This window comes from Bos mutus, chromosome 1 (genome assembly GCF_027580195.1).
Source record: "Bos mutus isolate GX-2022 chromosome 1, NWIPB_WYAK_1.1, whole genome shotgun sequence".
Taxonomy (NCBI): Eukaryota; Metazoa; Chordata; class Mammalia; order Artiodactyla; family Bovidae; genus Bos; species Bos mutus.
The window spans coordinates 85,434,253-85,450,836 of record NC_091617.1 but is presented as its reverse complement, the minus strand read 5'-3'; the positions used below and the strand labels follow the sequence as shown (position 1 = coordinate 85,450,836).

At 37.3% G+C, this 16,584-nt stretch overlaps 1 protein-coding gene across 1 annotated transcript in view; it reads right to left on the bottom strand.

Moving 5' to 3' along the window:
- CCDC39 (coiled-coil domain 39 molecular ruler complex subunit) overlaps nt 1–16,584 on the bottom strand; it is a 51,419-nt gene that overhangs the window by 11,971 nt on the left and 22,864 nt on the right. The window contains exons 11-14 of the mRNA XM_005892525.2: nt 15,657–15,821; nt 12,346–12,483; nt 8,494–8,702; nt 4,339–4,462 (exon numbers count right to left, since the gene is read on the bottom strand). Of these exons, the coding sequence (XP_005892587.2) occupies nt 4,339–4,462; nt 8,494–8,702; nt 12,346–12,483; nt 15,657–15,821 (636 nt within the window). The remainder of the gene's footprint in view (nt 1–4,338; nt 4,463–8,493; nt 8,703–12,345; nt 12,484–15,656; nt 15,822–16,584) is intronic.

Sequence of the window (16,584 nt, the reverse complement as noted above, 5' to 3'; positions counted from 1 at the left end):
CCCAAGACTGATCTCCTTTAGAATGGACTGGTTGGATCTCCTTGCAGTCCAAGGGACTCTCAAGAGTCTTCTCCAACACCACAGTTCAAAAACATCAATTTTCAGCACTCAGCTTTCTTCACAGTCCAACTCTCACATCCATACACGACCACTGGAAAAGCCATACCTTGACTAGACGGATCTTTGTGGACAAAGTAATGTCTCTGCTTATATGCTATCTAGGTTGGTCATAAATTTCCTTCCAAGGAGTAATTGTCTTAATTTCATGGCTGCAATCACCATCTGCAGTGATTTTGGAGCCCAAAAAAATAAAATCTGACACTGTTTCCACTGTTTCCCATCTATTTCCCATGAAGTGATGGGACCAGATGCCATGATCTTAGTTTTCTGAAGGTTGAGCTTTAAGCCAACTTTTTCACTCTCCTCTTTCACTTTCATCAAGAGGCTTTTGAGTTCCTCTTCACTTTCTGCCATAAGGGTGGTGTCATCTGCATATCTGAGGTTATTGATAGTTCTCCCAGAAATCTTGATTCCAGCTTGTGCTTCTTCCAGCCCAGCGTTTCTCATGATGTACTCTGCATAGAAGTTAAATAAGCAGAGTGACAATATACAGCCTTGACGTACTCCTTTTCCTATTTGGAACCAGTCTGTTGTTCCATGTCCAGTTCTAATTGTTGCTTCCTGACCTGCATACATGTTTCTCAAGAGGCAGGTCAGGTGGTCTGGTATTCCCATTTTCCACAGTTTATTGTGATCCACAGTCAAAGGCTTTGGTAATGCAATATAATGCTTGGGCTATCTTTCCTACAAGCATTAAGTGAGTTGTATTACACTGGGAAAAATTCATTTGCATTGTTATGAGTGAAAATCATATGCATTACCATCATTTTTCCATAAGATAAAGTCTATCCCTCTAGAGAATGGTAAAATAGATTAGTCAACAGAAAATCAGTCAGAGGTGTGCATTCCTGTAGAATCAGACAATCCCTGGAGGGCCTGCTAGAAAATGGCAAGCCTTCTCTGTCACCATGAAGTGGCATCATTGTACACCCACTGATTGCTTTTCCTCATTTTCAGACCATGGATGATTTTTCTTAATATTAAGCCAGACTGACTTTAGTTATTCAAGAAAGTTTCAGTTTTATACATCTGGCACACATGAGGAATAGTGAGTAAAACATTTAAATGTTCTATAAACAAAACATGTAAATAACTGTGTAGCAAGCTATGAACCCTGGAGAAGATGGAATGTGGCATCAGGAAATTGAGAACAACTGACAGCCTTGATTAATGTCATATATTAGTTACATTGGCACAAAGGAATACTCCTCCTCATATGACCTGCCTGTTTTTTCCTAAAAAGTGGATACTTTCCCATCAACATCATCATCATAACAGCAATAACAATAATTTCAGCTAACATTCATTGAGAGCTCATTTTGTTCCATGCACTGCTTTAAGGGCTTTACATATATTTTCTCATTTACTTCTTACAACAAATGTAACAGTATCCTAATTTTGCAAGTGAGGACACTGAGGCCCCAAATGGTTAAGTAACTTATTCAAGGTCACCTACCTAATCAGTGATAGAATTAAGACTCGGACAAAAGCACTCTAACACCAGTGCTTCATCAGAGCCCTTGTTGGGAGAGGAACTTCACTGCAATTGCAGCATCTATCTACTTCCCAAGAATTAACAGAATAGAGCCTCCAATTCACCCCTTGGGAACCTTCAAAACCTGAGAAGAGGAAACTACTGTTAATAGTGGACAGAAGCCTGAGGTACTAAAGACTGATGAGATAAGAAGCATTTGAGAGCTGGGACTCATTTCTCATATAGGTTGGATGGAATTTCCTGAGGCAAAGTGGCAGACATATGTGTTCAGGGCAGCCTAAAAGAAGGGGTACAGAGGGAAACTTAGAAGAGTAAGTAGAAGTCAACCACAAGATGGTAGTCAACTCTCAAAACATCAGGAAAAAAAAATAGTAAATTTATCTGATCTGTTTGTCTCCTAATATGAAGGCAAAGGAACAGCCTCCTTCCTCTCTGGATATCTGCCATTCCAGGACAGCAATGGTAAACAGGAGTGTAAGATTCAGAGGTGGTGGAGCTCCAGGAGACAAAGTCTAGGTTGTGGTCATATGAGTGGATACAGTGAAGTAAAGCTTTGAGCCCAAAGTGAATGGGTTGTCACAAGCACGTGATACTGAGAGTGACAGTAGGTTTTAGAGTAAGAGTTTATGAACTTTGAATAAATGATGGAACACAACATGACACAGGTGTGAAGAACCGACTCACTAGAAAAGACCCTGATGCTGGGAAAGATTGAAGGCAAGAGAAGAGGACAACAGAGGATAAGATGGTTGCATATATCACCGACTCAATGGACATGAGTTTGAGTAAACTCCGGGAATTGATGGACAGGGAAGCCTGGCAGGCTGCAGTCCATGGGGTTGCAAAGAGACAGACACGACTGAGCGGCTAAACTGAAGTGAACTGAACTGAATGTGACACAAATGATAGCCAAAAAAAAAAAAAAAAACCTGTGTCTGAATGGTGTAGGCTTTTCTTTGACCTCATGTGTATAAAACTAATAGTCCTTCAGTACCTCCATCTAGCAACTCATGTTCTATGACCCTAATTATGTGCAATAGCTACTGGACAGCTATGATATTTGAAATTCCATAGCAAAAAAAAAAAAAAAATACCATTTGGTTGTTAACAAGAGCTTGGGATTCATTCCAATCCCAAAGAAAGGCAATGCCAAAGAATGCTCAAACTACCACATAATTGCAGTCATCTCACATGCTAGTAAAGTAATGCTCAAAATTCTCCAAGCCAGGCTTCAGCAATATGTGAACCATGAACTTCCAGATGTTCAAGCTGGTTTAGAAAAGGCAGAGAAACCAGAGATCAAATTGCCAACATCCAATGGATCATGGAAAAAGCAAGAGAGTTCCAGAAAAACATCTATTTCTGCTTTATTGACTATGCCAAAGCCTTTGACTCTTTGGATCACAATAAACTGTGGAAAATTCTGAAAGAGATGGGAATACCAGACCACCTGACCTGCCTCTTGAGAAACCTGTATGCAGGTCAGGAAGCAACAGTTAGAACTGGACAAGGAACAACAGACTGGTTCCAAATAGGCAAAGGAACACGTCAAGGCTGTATACTGTTACCCTGCCTATTTAACTTATATGCAGAGTACATCATGAGAAACGCTGGGCTGGAAGAAGCACAGGCTGGAGTCAAGATTGCTGGGAGAAATATCAATAACCTCAGATATGCAGATGACACCACCCTTATGGCAGAAAGTGAAGAACTAAAGAGCCTCTTGATGAAAGTGAAAGAAGAGACTGAAAAAGCTGGTTTAAAGCTCAACATTTAGAAAACAAAGATCATGGCATCCGGTCCCATTACTTCATGGCAAATAGATGGGGAAACAGTGGAGACAGTGGCCAACTTTATTTTTCTGGGCTCCAAAATCACTGCAGATGGTGACTGCAGCCATGAAATTAAAAGACACTTACTCCTCGGAAGGAAAGTTATGACCAACATAGACACCATATTAAAAAGCAGAGACATTACTTTGTCAACAAAGGTCTGTCTAGTCAAGGCTATGGTTTTCCCAGTAGTCATGTATGGATGTGAGACTTGGACTGTAAAGAAAGCTAAGCGCCGAAGATTTGATGTTTTTGAACTGTGGTGTTTGAGAAGACTCTTAAGAGTCTCTTGGACTGCAAGGAGATCCAACCAGTCCATCCTAAAGGAGATCGGTCTTGGGTGTTCATTGGAAGAACTGGTGTTGAAGCTGAAACTCCAGTACTTTGGCCACCTGATGCGATGAGCTGACTCATTTGAAAAGACCCTGATGCTGGGAAAGATTGAAGGTGGGAGGAGAAGGGGATGACAGAGGATGAGATGGTTGGATGGCATCACTGACTCAATGGACATGAGTTTGGGTGAACTCCAGGAGTTGGTGATGGACAGGGAGGCCTGGTGTGCTGCGGTTCATGAGGTCGCAGCATCAGACACGACTGAGTGACTGAACTAAACTGAACTGAATGGATACTTCATTTTACCACAACTGTAAATCCATTAGAAGTGGAAGGGTAAGTCACTCAGTCATATCCAACTCTTTGAGACTCCATGGACTATAGCCCACCAGGCTTCTCTATCTGTGGAATTCTCTAGGCAAGAATACTGGAGTGGATAGCCATTCTCTTCTCCAGAGGATCTTCCCAACCCAGGGATCAAAGCCTGGTCTCCTGCATTGCAGATGGATAATTCACCATCAGAGCCACCAGGGAAGCCCATAAGTCCATTAAGCTTACCTTTATTACATAGTAGGCCTGCGTTTTCTCCTCTTCTCCTTCAGGAGGCAGCATAACAACAGTAAGAATTTCATATCTATTCTTCAGCTTATCAATTTTACTTAGCCGCTCATGAAACTCAGCACTAACATGAAAAGAAAAATTAAACACTGAAAAACAAACAATATACTTTTTTAAAGGACTATACTGTTCTTAGAGAAGACATCTGTATTTGTGTTACTACTGAAACAGTTTAAATAGGTTCTCACTTTGCAGTTTTACATTTCAGTTTGAAAACAGGAAATCAGTCCTGAATATTCATTGGAAGGACTGATGCTAAAGCTGAAACTCCAATACTTTGGCCACCAGATGTGAAGAACCAACTCATTGGAGAAGACCCTGATGCTGGGAAAGATTGAAGGTGACAGAAGGGGACGAAAGAGGATGAGATGGCTGGCTGGCATCACTGACTCCTTGTATATGAGTTTGAGTAGGCCCCGGGAGTTGGTGATGGACAGGGAAGCCTGTCGTGCTGCAGTCAATGGGGTGGCAAAGAATTGGACATGATTGAGCAACTGAACTGAACTGAACTGTGAAAGGTCCCAGATTTCACCCTATTTAAAAGCTAGCAAGTTAGTCTGCCACTTTCATGGATGCTGGCAGAAAACACAAAATATCTGGGTCACAGAAAAGGACTTTACCACTCATTGGCATACCAAGTAGCATGAGCTGCCTATTTGCATTGGTTCCCCTTGCTCTTGAAGTCACATGCAAGTGAGGAGGGGATCAAATGGATGCTGCACATACAGTAGGTTTATGTCACAACTGAAGAACTCAAGCTTAGCTAATCCAAATATTTCATAATGGGAAATAAGCAAACATACCTAACCTTTGATCCGGAGGGAGATACTATCTCTAGCTCCCAAGGCTATTCACTATCCAAATATCCTTTAAAAGATAGTCCTATGCAAATCAAAACCACAATAAGATGTCATTTCACACCAGCAAGAATGGCTACTATCAAAGACAAAAAAAATAATAATAAAGTATTGGTGAGGGTGTAGAGAAACTGAACCTTTAAGAACTCTTGGTGGGACAGTAAAATGATGCAACCATTATGAAAAATATGGCAGTTCCTCAAAAAGTTAAAAATAAAATAGCCGTATGATCCAGTCATCCTACTCCTGGGTATATATCCTAAAGAACTGAAAATGGTTTTCAAAGACATGTCTGCACATCGATGTTCATATATTATTCACAATAGTTCACAATAGCCAAGAAGTGGAAGCAAGCCAAATGTCCATAGGCCAATGAATGGATAATATGTGATACATACATACAATGAAGTATTATTCAGCCTTAGAGAGAAAATCTATCACATGCTACATGGGTGAGTCTTGCAGACATTATGCTAAATACAATAAGCCAGTCAAAAAAGACAAATATCAATACTACATGATCCACTTATGTGAGACATCTAGTGTAGTCAAATTCATACAGGCAGAAAAAATAGTGGCTATCAAGGGCGAGGGGAAGGGGAAAATGCAAAGCTAATATTTAATGGCTATAGAGTTTCAGTTTTACATGAAAAAGTTCTAGAGATCTGTTGCTCAAAAATGTGAAAATACTACTACTACTAACTATACATTTTTAAATGGTTAAGATAAATTTTAGGTGTTTTTCATCAAAAATTTTTTAAAATATGGTCCAGAACAGGATAGCTATTGCCTCTCCTCCTAAGGTATGCAGAAATATGAGAAACTTTTGGAGAATTATCTCCTGAGATTTACAGCCTTAAAATTGCTGGTTACTTTCTTCCTTTTATTCCAGTAAATTTATATTTTTAAATCATTTTTAACTTATTTTGTAATAATGCTAATATATGTACAGCAACATGGAGACTCATTTGCCTGCTACAGCTTCATGAAAATAAGCCTTCTAACCATAGTGAAAAGAAATCTTCAACATACTAGGTTCCTACTCCTAAAGAAAGTTGATGGTAAAGTAAGTATCAGAAGTTATAGCTTTGCTTATTTTTAAGTATTAATATTGTTTCATCAGAAAATATTTACTCATCCTTTATGTGATTGTAAAAGACAAGCCTTGTTGGCCTTTCAGCTTAAGATGGTGGACCAAGCACAAACATGTCTCCTTCCTAAAACAAAAAATATTAAAAGGAAAAAAAACCTACCTACCACAGCTCTGGAAACAAGAAAGATAAGTTTCTTTATGAATGAAAAAATGGAAAACAAATGTGATATGATTGAGAGGAGGAAAAAAAGGAGATACAGAAGATTATGCAGAAATAAGAGCCACTTTCATGAAAGAAGTCTGTAGAAAATTTTTTCTAGAGAAAAATAAGAAATTTACTAAAACAGATGCAAGAAAAAATACAAGATCCACACTGTCCCATAACCAATAAACTGAACCAACAGTTCAACTGAACTAAATCTTCCTCAAAAAACTGCAGATGTCCAAAGGCTTTACCAGTGATGTGTTCGAAAATTCAAGATATAATTCTGCTCTTTTACAAACTTACCTAGAGTATAGGAAAAAAAGAAACACAAAAATCATTTTATAAAAGTAGATGTAACCTTAATAACCTGATAATTTGACAAGGACAGGAGAGAAAGGAACTATAAGCATAGAATGTAAAAATTATATAAAAATATTAGCAAACAAAATCTAGATACATACAAAATATAATATGTGACAGTTACATTTACTACAAGAAAGTAAGTTAGTTTAACTTTGTAAAAGCGATCAATATACAGTTTTCAATTATACTAACAGATTGAAGAAGCTATATCATATCAATGACTGAAAAAAAATCACATAATAAAAGTCAACATTCATTTCTGATTAAAAAAACTAAAACAACCTCTTAGCAAAGAATGCAAATAGATGGGATCTCTCTTAATATTGTAAAAAGAATCTCAAAAAACACTATAGTAAACTTGATACTTAATGATAAAACAATGAACACTTTCCCTTTGAGATCAAACACCTGCAAGACAAGGGTACCTGCAATCACCACTACTATTCATCATTGGACTGGAGGTTAAATAGCAAGGACGATAAAGCAAGAACAAGAAAAGTTATAGAGGTTGAAAAGGAAGACACCAAACTGTTGTTTGCAAATGATATCAATTAAATACCTGGAAGGTAGAATCTACAGATCAACTGTTAGAATTAATAAAAGTTTAAGCAAGGTTGATGAATACTTAATGAAACCAACTGCATTTCTACATATCAGCAACAAATCAAATATGAAATGCTTTAAAAAGAGATAACATTGACAGTAACACTTAAAAAGTAGCATGTAATCCAGAAATAAATCTTATACAAGATAGGTGAGATCTCTAGGGGAAAATTGCTTCAATAAATGCAGCTATTGGGTATCCATAAGGGAAAGCATGTTATTGGACCCTTGGGCATGCGTGCATACTCAGTTGCTTCAGTCATGATCGACTCTGTGCGACCCCATAGCCATAGCCCAATAGGCTTCTCTGTCCATGGGATTTTCCTGGAAAGAATACTGGAGTGGGTTGCCATGCTCTTTTCTAGGGGATCCTCCCAACCCAGGGGGGATCTTGGGTCCCCCTGCAGGATCCTGAACCCACATCTCCTGCATCTCCTGCATAGCAGGCAGATCCATAAGGGAAAACATGTTATTGAACCCTTACCACAAACTATATATAAAAATCAATTCTAAGGGAATTGGTGATCTTAACGTAAAATGATAAATCTGCAGAACAAGGAGTTAGCCTAAGGAAAGAGAGAGAGAGAGAGAAGCATAGATTTGCTACTAAAATGTGGCCTATGTATTATATTAATCTTCCCTGGTGGTTCAAACAGTAAAGATTCTGCCTGCAATGCTGGAGACCCAGGTTCAATCCCTTGGTCGAGAAGATCCCTTGGAGAAGGAAATGGCTACCCACTCCAGTATTCTTGCCTGGAGAATTCCATGGACAGAGGAGCTTGGCAGGCTACAGTCTATGGGGTCGCAAAGAGTCAGACACGACTGAGCATACACACACACATTATATTAATAGCCTTTTCAAACAAATAAGAAAAAGATGGATTATCCAAGGTGGTGGAGGGAGCAGTCAGTTCTTCTAACACTACTCATGTTTTCAAAATTCATTAGCAGTATTTTAAAATTCTAATTATTACCTTATATTTTGCCGTTCTTGATCAACATATCTTATTTGTGATGCAAGCATTGTTTTGTGAACCTTAATTTCTTCAGTCCGTTCTTCCATAGCTGTGTGTAACTGTTGTTTTCTTTTTTCCAGAGAAAGAACTTCTTCTGCCTTACTGTGAAGCAGTTCTCGAGTACGTTTAACCTCAAGTTTTAAAAGATTGTCTTCTATCATCAAATCCTATCAACATAAAATCATCAAATATTGAAACAATTATTTGTATAACCAATCCAAAATATGTTTCTTTGTTATTGCTACAAAAGTCAAACTTGAAAATAGAATTTTTTCTAATTTGACTATTTTCCAAGATATTAATTAGGGTTAAGTTTAGATTGCTCTGAGTCATAACTCTGCTTTTTCCTTTTATTTTAAGAGAAGGGTTTATAACTATTCCAACTTTTATTATAATGTAATTGTAAATTCAAGTTTTACTATTAATAAAAAAAAAATGAAGTTATTCCTAAAATTGAAAGTTACAATATCCAGAAAATATATGATGCCCTATGGATAAGCATTTTTATATTTTAAACTAATTCTACAAGATGAAGTATAAATACATTTTTATTTTAAAATAGTTCAATCATAAGTAGAATACTGAAAGAGAGTCATGAGTAGAATAGAGTACAGAAGCAGAAGAGATTAAGAAGAGGTGGCAGGAATACAAAGAACTGTACAAAAAAAGATCTTAATGACCTGAATAACCACAAGGTTGTAGTCACTCACCTAGACTTGGACATCCTGAAGTGTGAAGTGGGCCTTAGGAAGCATTACTACAAACAAAGCTAGTGGAGGTGATTGAATTCCAGCTGAGCTATTTCAAATCCTAAAAGATTAAGACTTTTAAAGTACTGCACTCAATACACCAGCAAATTTGGAAAACTTAGAAGTGACCACAGGACTGGAAAAGTCAGTTTTCATTGGAATCCCAAAGAAGGACAATGCCAAAGAATGTTTAAACTACCATACAGTTGTACTCATTTCACATGCTATCAAAGTTATGCTCAAAATCCCTCAAGCTAGCATTAATAGTATGTAAACCAAGAACGTCAAGATGTGCAAGCTGGGTTTCAAAGAGGCAGAGGAACCAGAGATCAAATTGCCAATATGTCTTGAACCATGGAGAAAGCAAAGGAGTTCCAAAAAAAAAAAAATCTGATACATTAACTACGCTAAAGCTTACTGCGTGGTTCAAAACAAACTGTGGAAAATTCTTAAAGAGATGGGAGTACCAGACCACCTTACCTGCCTCTGAGAAACCTGGTATGCAGGTCAAGAAGCAATAGTTAGAACCAGACATCGGAACTGACTGGTTCAAAATTGGAAAAGGAGAATGACAAGGCTGTATATTGTCACCCTGCTTATTTAACTTATATGCAGAGTACATCATGTGAAATGCTGGGCTGGATGAATCACAAGCTGGAATCAAGATTGCTGGGAGAAATATCAACAACCTGAGATATACAGCTGATACCACTCTAATGGCAGAAAGTGAAGAGGAACTGAAGAGCCTCTTGACGTGAAAGAGCAGAGTGAAAAAGCTGGCTTGAAACTCAACATTCAAAAAAGTAAGATCATGGCATCCAGTCCCACCACCTCATGGCAAATAGAGGTGGAAAAAATGGAAGCAGTGACGGATCAGATTTTCTTAGGCTCCAAAATCACTGCAGACAGTGACTATAGCCATGAAATTAAAAGGAAAGCTGTTACAAACCTTACCTGGTGACTCAGTGGTAAAGAATCCGCCTGCCAGTACAAAAGATGTAAATTCAATCTCTGGGTTGAGAAGATCCCCTGGAGAAGAAAATGGCAACCTGCTCCAGTTCATGCCTGGGAAATCCCATGGACAGAGGAGCCTAGTGGGCTATAGTCCATAGAGTCATAGAATCGGACATGACTTAGTAACTAAACAACAACAATGACAAATGTAGACAGTGTATTATAAAAGCAGAAACACCACTTTGCCAACAAAGGTCCGTATAGTTAAAAGTGGTTTTTCCAGTAGTCATTATGGATATGAGAGTTGGACCATTAAAGAAAGTTGAGAGCTGAAGAGTTGATGCTTTCGAACTGTGGTGTTGGAGAAGACTCTTGACAGTCCCTTCGACTGCAAGGAGATCCAACCAGACAATTCTAAAGGAAATCAACCCTGAATATTCATTGGTAGGACTCATGCTGAAGCTGAAGCTCTAACACTTTCGCCACCTGATGCAAAGAGCCAACTTATTGGAAAAGACTTTGATGCTGGGAAAGATTGAAGGCAGGAGAAGAAGAGGATGACAGAGGATGAGACAGTCAGATAGCATCACCAACCAATGGACATGAGTTTGAGCAAGCTCCAGAAGTTGATGATGTACGAGGAAGACTGACTTGCCATAGTCCATGGGGTTGCAAAGAGTCAGACATGGCTTAGTGACTGAACAACAACAGAGTACTGACACAAGATCACACTTAATAGATCAATTTTCAGAAGAGAAAGCCCAGAAAAAATACTCCAGAATATAAGATTTTACTATTTCAAGACAAAGCTTGTTATTTAGAGCAAAGATTAAACCCCATATCTCATATGTACCAGAAATAAATTCCAGATGAATGAAAGAACTTAATGTAAGAGATGAAACCAAATGCAGCCACTAGAAATAGTAAATATTTTTAGTGTGACTAAAAAGTTTCTAAGCATAAAAATTATACAGGGAAAAACACTTAAACATACGATGTTTAAAAAAAGTTTTATGGAAAAAAACTGAATAGAAGTTTAAAGACAATGGGACAAATACTTATGAGTTAATATACGAAGATCTTTTCCCAAGTATTTTAAAAACATAAACCACCTAATGAAAATATATGCAAGAAAATGAACTAGAAATCCAAAAGAAAAATTATAGAAAATAACATAGCAGAAAAAATGCTTAAACATTTCCAATGAAACATAAATATTTTAAATTTTATGCTTAAAATGTTTTAAAATGTTCACTAACTTTAAAATGCAGGCTTCTCTGGTGGCTCAGATGGTAAAGTGTCTGCCTGCAATGTGGGAGGCCCGGGTTCAATCCCTGGGTCGGGAAGATCCCCTGGAGAAGGAAATGGCAACCCACTCCAGTACTCTTGCCTGGAAAATTTCATGGATGGAGGAGCCTGATAGGCTATAGTCCGTGGGGTTGCAGAGAGTTGGACACGACTGAGCAACTTCACTTCACTCACAACTTTAAAATGCAGACTGAAAACAATGAAATACTATGTTTGCCCATCAAACTAACAGTAATTTTATACAGTATATTATCCAGCCCTGGTGGTGGTAAATAAAATAGAATGCTTATACATTGCTGGTGGAAGTATTAATTGAACCTTCTAGAAGGCAAATGGTTTGAAAATAGTTTCAAGATACTAGAAATATACATTCTTTTGAACCATAATTATACAGCTAGAAATTCATCCTAAGGAACTATATGAACAACTGTACAATGAAATGTGTGCACAGTACATGAGAGTACTATCTATAATAGCCAAACACTGAAAAAATATATATCCAAAAATAGATGGTCAAATAAATTATAGTCACTTCATGCAATGGGGTGTAGGAAGTCTTTAAAGATACTTAATGTTTAGAAAACATGTATCATATATTTAAAATTTTTGAATACAATATATAAATCCATTTTCTTTAAAAGACTGAAAGATGATAATATACTATAACACTGCTTATTATCTGTACAGTGATTATAGTTAACTTTTTTTCCTTTATAATTTGGTATATTTAAAATTTTTTCTACAATTAGCATGAAAATATTGGATTTTAATATTATATATAAACATGACTTTATTGCACCTGTTTTAAGGCTTTGGCTTTAGTAAGTTCTTTCTCTGATCTGTCATTGAAAAGGGTTAGTTCATTTATTTTGGTCATGAGGGACTGTTTTTCATCACGATATTTACTATTTGACTTCTTGGTAAAGTAAAGATCATTCTGTAAAGAGGAAAAAAGGTACATAAATACATATTTTAAATAACAATATTACATGCATGACACATTGAATTATATGCTCCATTAAATATTTATAATAATCAGATTTTTAGATCTCACCCCTTCATACTCTGACATCTCTAATAAGATATACATGGATATTCACATATAAACACTTTCATTTTTATTATTTGTTGATGTTTGGGTTCAGTTTGATTTTAGTAATTCTAGGAAATATCATGTATGATTACCATTCAAACTGAATTATTAAGTGATTGCCATTTATGGGAAGACATGGGAGGGCAGAGTTCAAGTTTTGTTTAAATACAGGGTTCACCTTCTGGATTTCATCATTTGATTCAACCCAAGCCCCAGAAGGTAAAAATGTTAACAGTCTGAGAAAGCAAAGGGTTTTGGTTAACTACAAGCTCTGGAATTAGACGGTCTTAATTACTTATCTGGAGAAGGCAATGGCACCCCACTCCAGTACTCTTGCCTGGAAAATCCCATGGATGGAGGAGCCTGGTAGGCTGCAGTCCATGGGGTCGCTAAGAGTCGGACACGACTGAGTGACTTCACTTTCACTTTTCACTTTCGTGCATTGGAGAAGGAAATGGCAACCCACTCCAGTGTTCCTACCTGGAGAATCCCAGGGACGGGGGAGCCTGGTGGGCTGCCGTCTATGGGGTCGCACAGAGTCAAACACGACTGAAGCGACTTAGCAGCAGCAGCAATTACTTATCAGCCATCCAACGCCAGTGGGCAACCTATTCTTCCTTAGTTTCCTCATTTCTAAAATGGAGATGATAACAACACCTACCTACCACGGCTGTTGTGGAGGGTTAAAGAAGTTACTGTAATATGTGCAACAATGTTTGACACAGGGAAATGTAGTTATGATTATTATGTATATAATCACATATTGCTGAAGAGAAAAATGCTAGATAAGATCTAATTCCATCGACTGAATGAACGGGTCATACATACTCATCAGTCTTCCAGCTTTATACAAGTTTGCATCCTCCCTCCCTGGTCAGATGGTAAAGCATCTGTCTACAATGCGGGAGACCCGGGTTCAGTCCCTGGGTTGGGAAGATCCCCTGGAGAAGGAAATGGCAATCCACTCCAGTACCATTGCCTGGAAAATCCCATGGACAGAGGAGCCTGGTAGGCTACAGTCCATGGGGTCGCAAAGAGTCGGACACGACTGAGCGACTTCACTTCACTTCCCACCCAGAACTAGAATGAGGTTTGCTCTCTTTGTCCTCCTTAGTCCCTCTTAGGGGACCTAAAGCAAAAAGTTTCTAGTGCCAAGATCTCTCTCCCTTTCCCCTCTCGCTTCCTCTCTCCCTTGCTTCCTCCCTCCCCTACCTTTCTCACTGCCTGTATTTCTCTGAACAATCAGAACCTAAGATTGAAATAAGACAGTAAGATTTTTTTTTCACATAAATATATGACTTCAAAAAATTAACTTTTAGGGTTAAAATATTAATTTAAGGTAATTTTCAACTAGTGGAAATTTGTTTGTTATTCAAAATAAGAGATGGAGTGGCATGGGAAAGAGAATGTAGAATGACTTTACAATCTAACACTACTATCGAGAAGATAAAACCTTCATTAGAAAGTTAACTAGCTTTAATATCTTTAAAAATTCACTTGTATGTCTATTAATTTATTTACCTCTCTGTCAAAACCAGAGTTGGGATAGGCATAAGTACTAGCCTACTGCATCATGGACAGAGCCCCACGGTAGTTAAAATGGGGAACACTAGAACCACTCTCACACAGCAAAACAGACACAATTGAGTTAGCATCAAAAAACACATCCAAATATGAAAGTCATCCTCCTATCATTCTATAGCACCAATATTCTCATATTCTATGTAATTAAAACAATACCATTTATTGAGAACAGACTAAATGCATTGTTAAGATACACATTGCTTCTAATTCTCCCAAATGTCCTAAAATAATATCAAATATTTTTTTCCATTTAAAAATGAGTAAACTAAGACTCAGAAAAGTTAAAAAAGCAGTACTGTGCTGTGCTAAGTCACTTCAGTTCTGTCCAACTCTATGTAACCCTAAGGACTGCAGCCTTCCAGGCTCCTCTGTCCATGGGATTCTCCAGGCAATAATACTGGAGTGGGCTGCCATGCCTTCCTCCAAGGGATCTTCCCAACCCAGGTAGTTAGGTATAACCTTGACATTCAAAACCAGTTCTGATTCCAAAACATGTGCTCCTATTATTAAACCAAGGAAACAGTCTTTTAAAAATTGAATCAGGCTATAAACCACTCGGAACCAATATTTTGTCATGTTGAATTTTTTTTTCTTTCCTAATTTAAAAAAGTAATAGCTCCCTTTCACCTTTGTAGCCCTTAAGGAATTCAGGGCAATTTTTCATTTAACCACTAGAGGACATTCATCACTAGCCTTTCCAGCTGTTCAACATTTAAAATTGGAGTTCTCCCCCCATTCAGATCCATGCTTTCAGGCCTTCACTCTTGCCAGTTAAACATAAGCATAGGTTCTATATTACATAGGTTCCCCTAACACAGGTTTTATATTACCATAAACATATTAAAATACCTAAGGATGAAGAACATTTTTAACCTAATTAACAAAATAGAGTCATATGAAATATGTAACTAAATAAATATTTGAATAACAAAAGAAGACCCATAAAAGAGCAGCTTCTTTTAGATGCCACTTCAGTGATAAAAAGCAATCAAGTTATTATGGGAGACACATAATAGAAACTAGAACTTATCAATTTTTTAAATCATGTACCATTTAAGATTATTTTTAAGTCACATGGACCAAAGATCAAATCCTCGCTGTGAAATCATGAACAAGTTACTTAATCTGTAAAACAGGTAATAATATCTTCCTCACAAGACATTTATAAGGATTAAATGAAATAAAACACTAAAGACATAGACATAGCATACAGCAAATGCATAATCAATGGTAACGTTATTTTCATATTTCATGAATTTCTCATATTCATATGAGAATGTAAGCACAGAAATACAGGCATTAGTTCATACATTTATTACATATGTGGGTAGCTTGGCAATCATCCTATCCAAAGTCAGTCTTAGGAACATGTTAACATAAAATGACTAATAATTAGGATATTTGAAGCATAAAAAGTATTTTAGCTAAGTTACGTGAAGCTTCTTGATCTGTGTTTCCAAAAGACAAAGTGCAGATTTTTTCTCTTCCAATGTCTTCTGAAGTTCAACAGTTTTTGCTTCAAGGGCTTGTTTTTCTTCTGAATTAATATCTCCCTTTAAGCGTGACATTCGGCGTTCTACTTGTTGAATGTAAAAATCCTGTTACAGGTTTTAAAGAACATTAGTAGGGAGAAACAGTTAAAACCATTTTTTAGATGCAAACACACTGTAAATATTTTCATGAGTTTGGTCTGATGTCATCATTTACTAAAGTCACTTTAATTCTCTAGTGATGAAGTCCTTCTTACTCCAAAGGGAGAAACAGTAAACTATTCTTCAACAACCAGAGTATATGATAATAACACACACTAATCTTAGAATATAATAGAGCAGTTAGGTGGGTATTTATTGTACTATCATGATAGAACATCAGTAAATCTACTAGGTTTACATGGACATGGATTTTGGAGGGTATTTTTCTACAGAGTACAAAAAAGAGGCACAGATTGTTAGCCATGAAAGGCTCAAATACGATGAAATTTTAAACAATATTTTGAAAATTATACTTCAGCATCTGTAATTCTGAGAAATTAAGAATATATAAGAGGCAAAAATTAAGATGTAGAGAGGGAGGACATTAAACAATTAACATGGGACAGAATACGATAAAGAGAACCAAAAAGGAAACTTTAAAAATACTTTTAACCTATTGGTCCAGGGACAGGGGTGGAGAGGCTGATGTATGCATAACATACAGTTTTGCAGGGGTTTTAGGAATTCTTTTTGTTGTTTTTTTGGCTGCACCATGCAGCATGTAGGATCTTCGTTCCCTGCCCAGAGATGGAACCCACACCCCCTGCAGTCTGTAGCATCTGTCTATGCCAACGTCAAGAGCTCATAGAAATCTTTTTCTTAGGACACT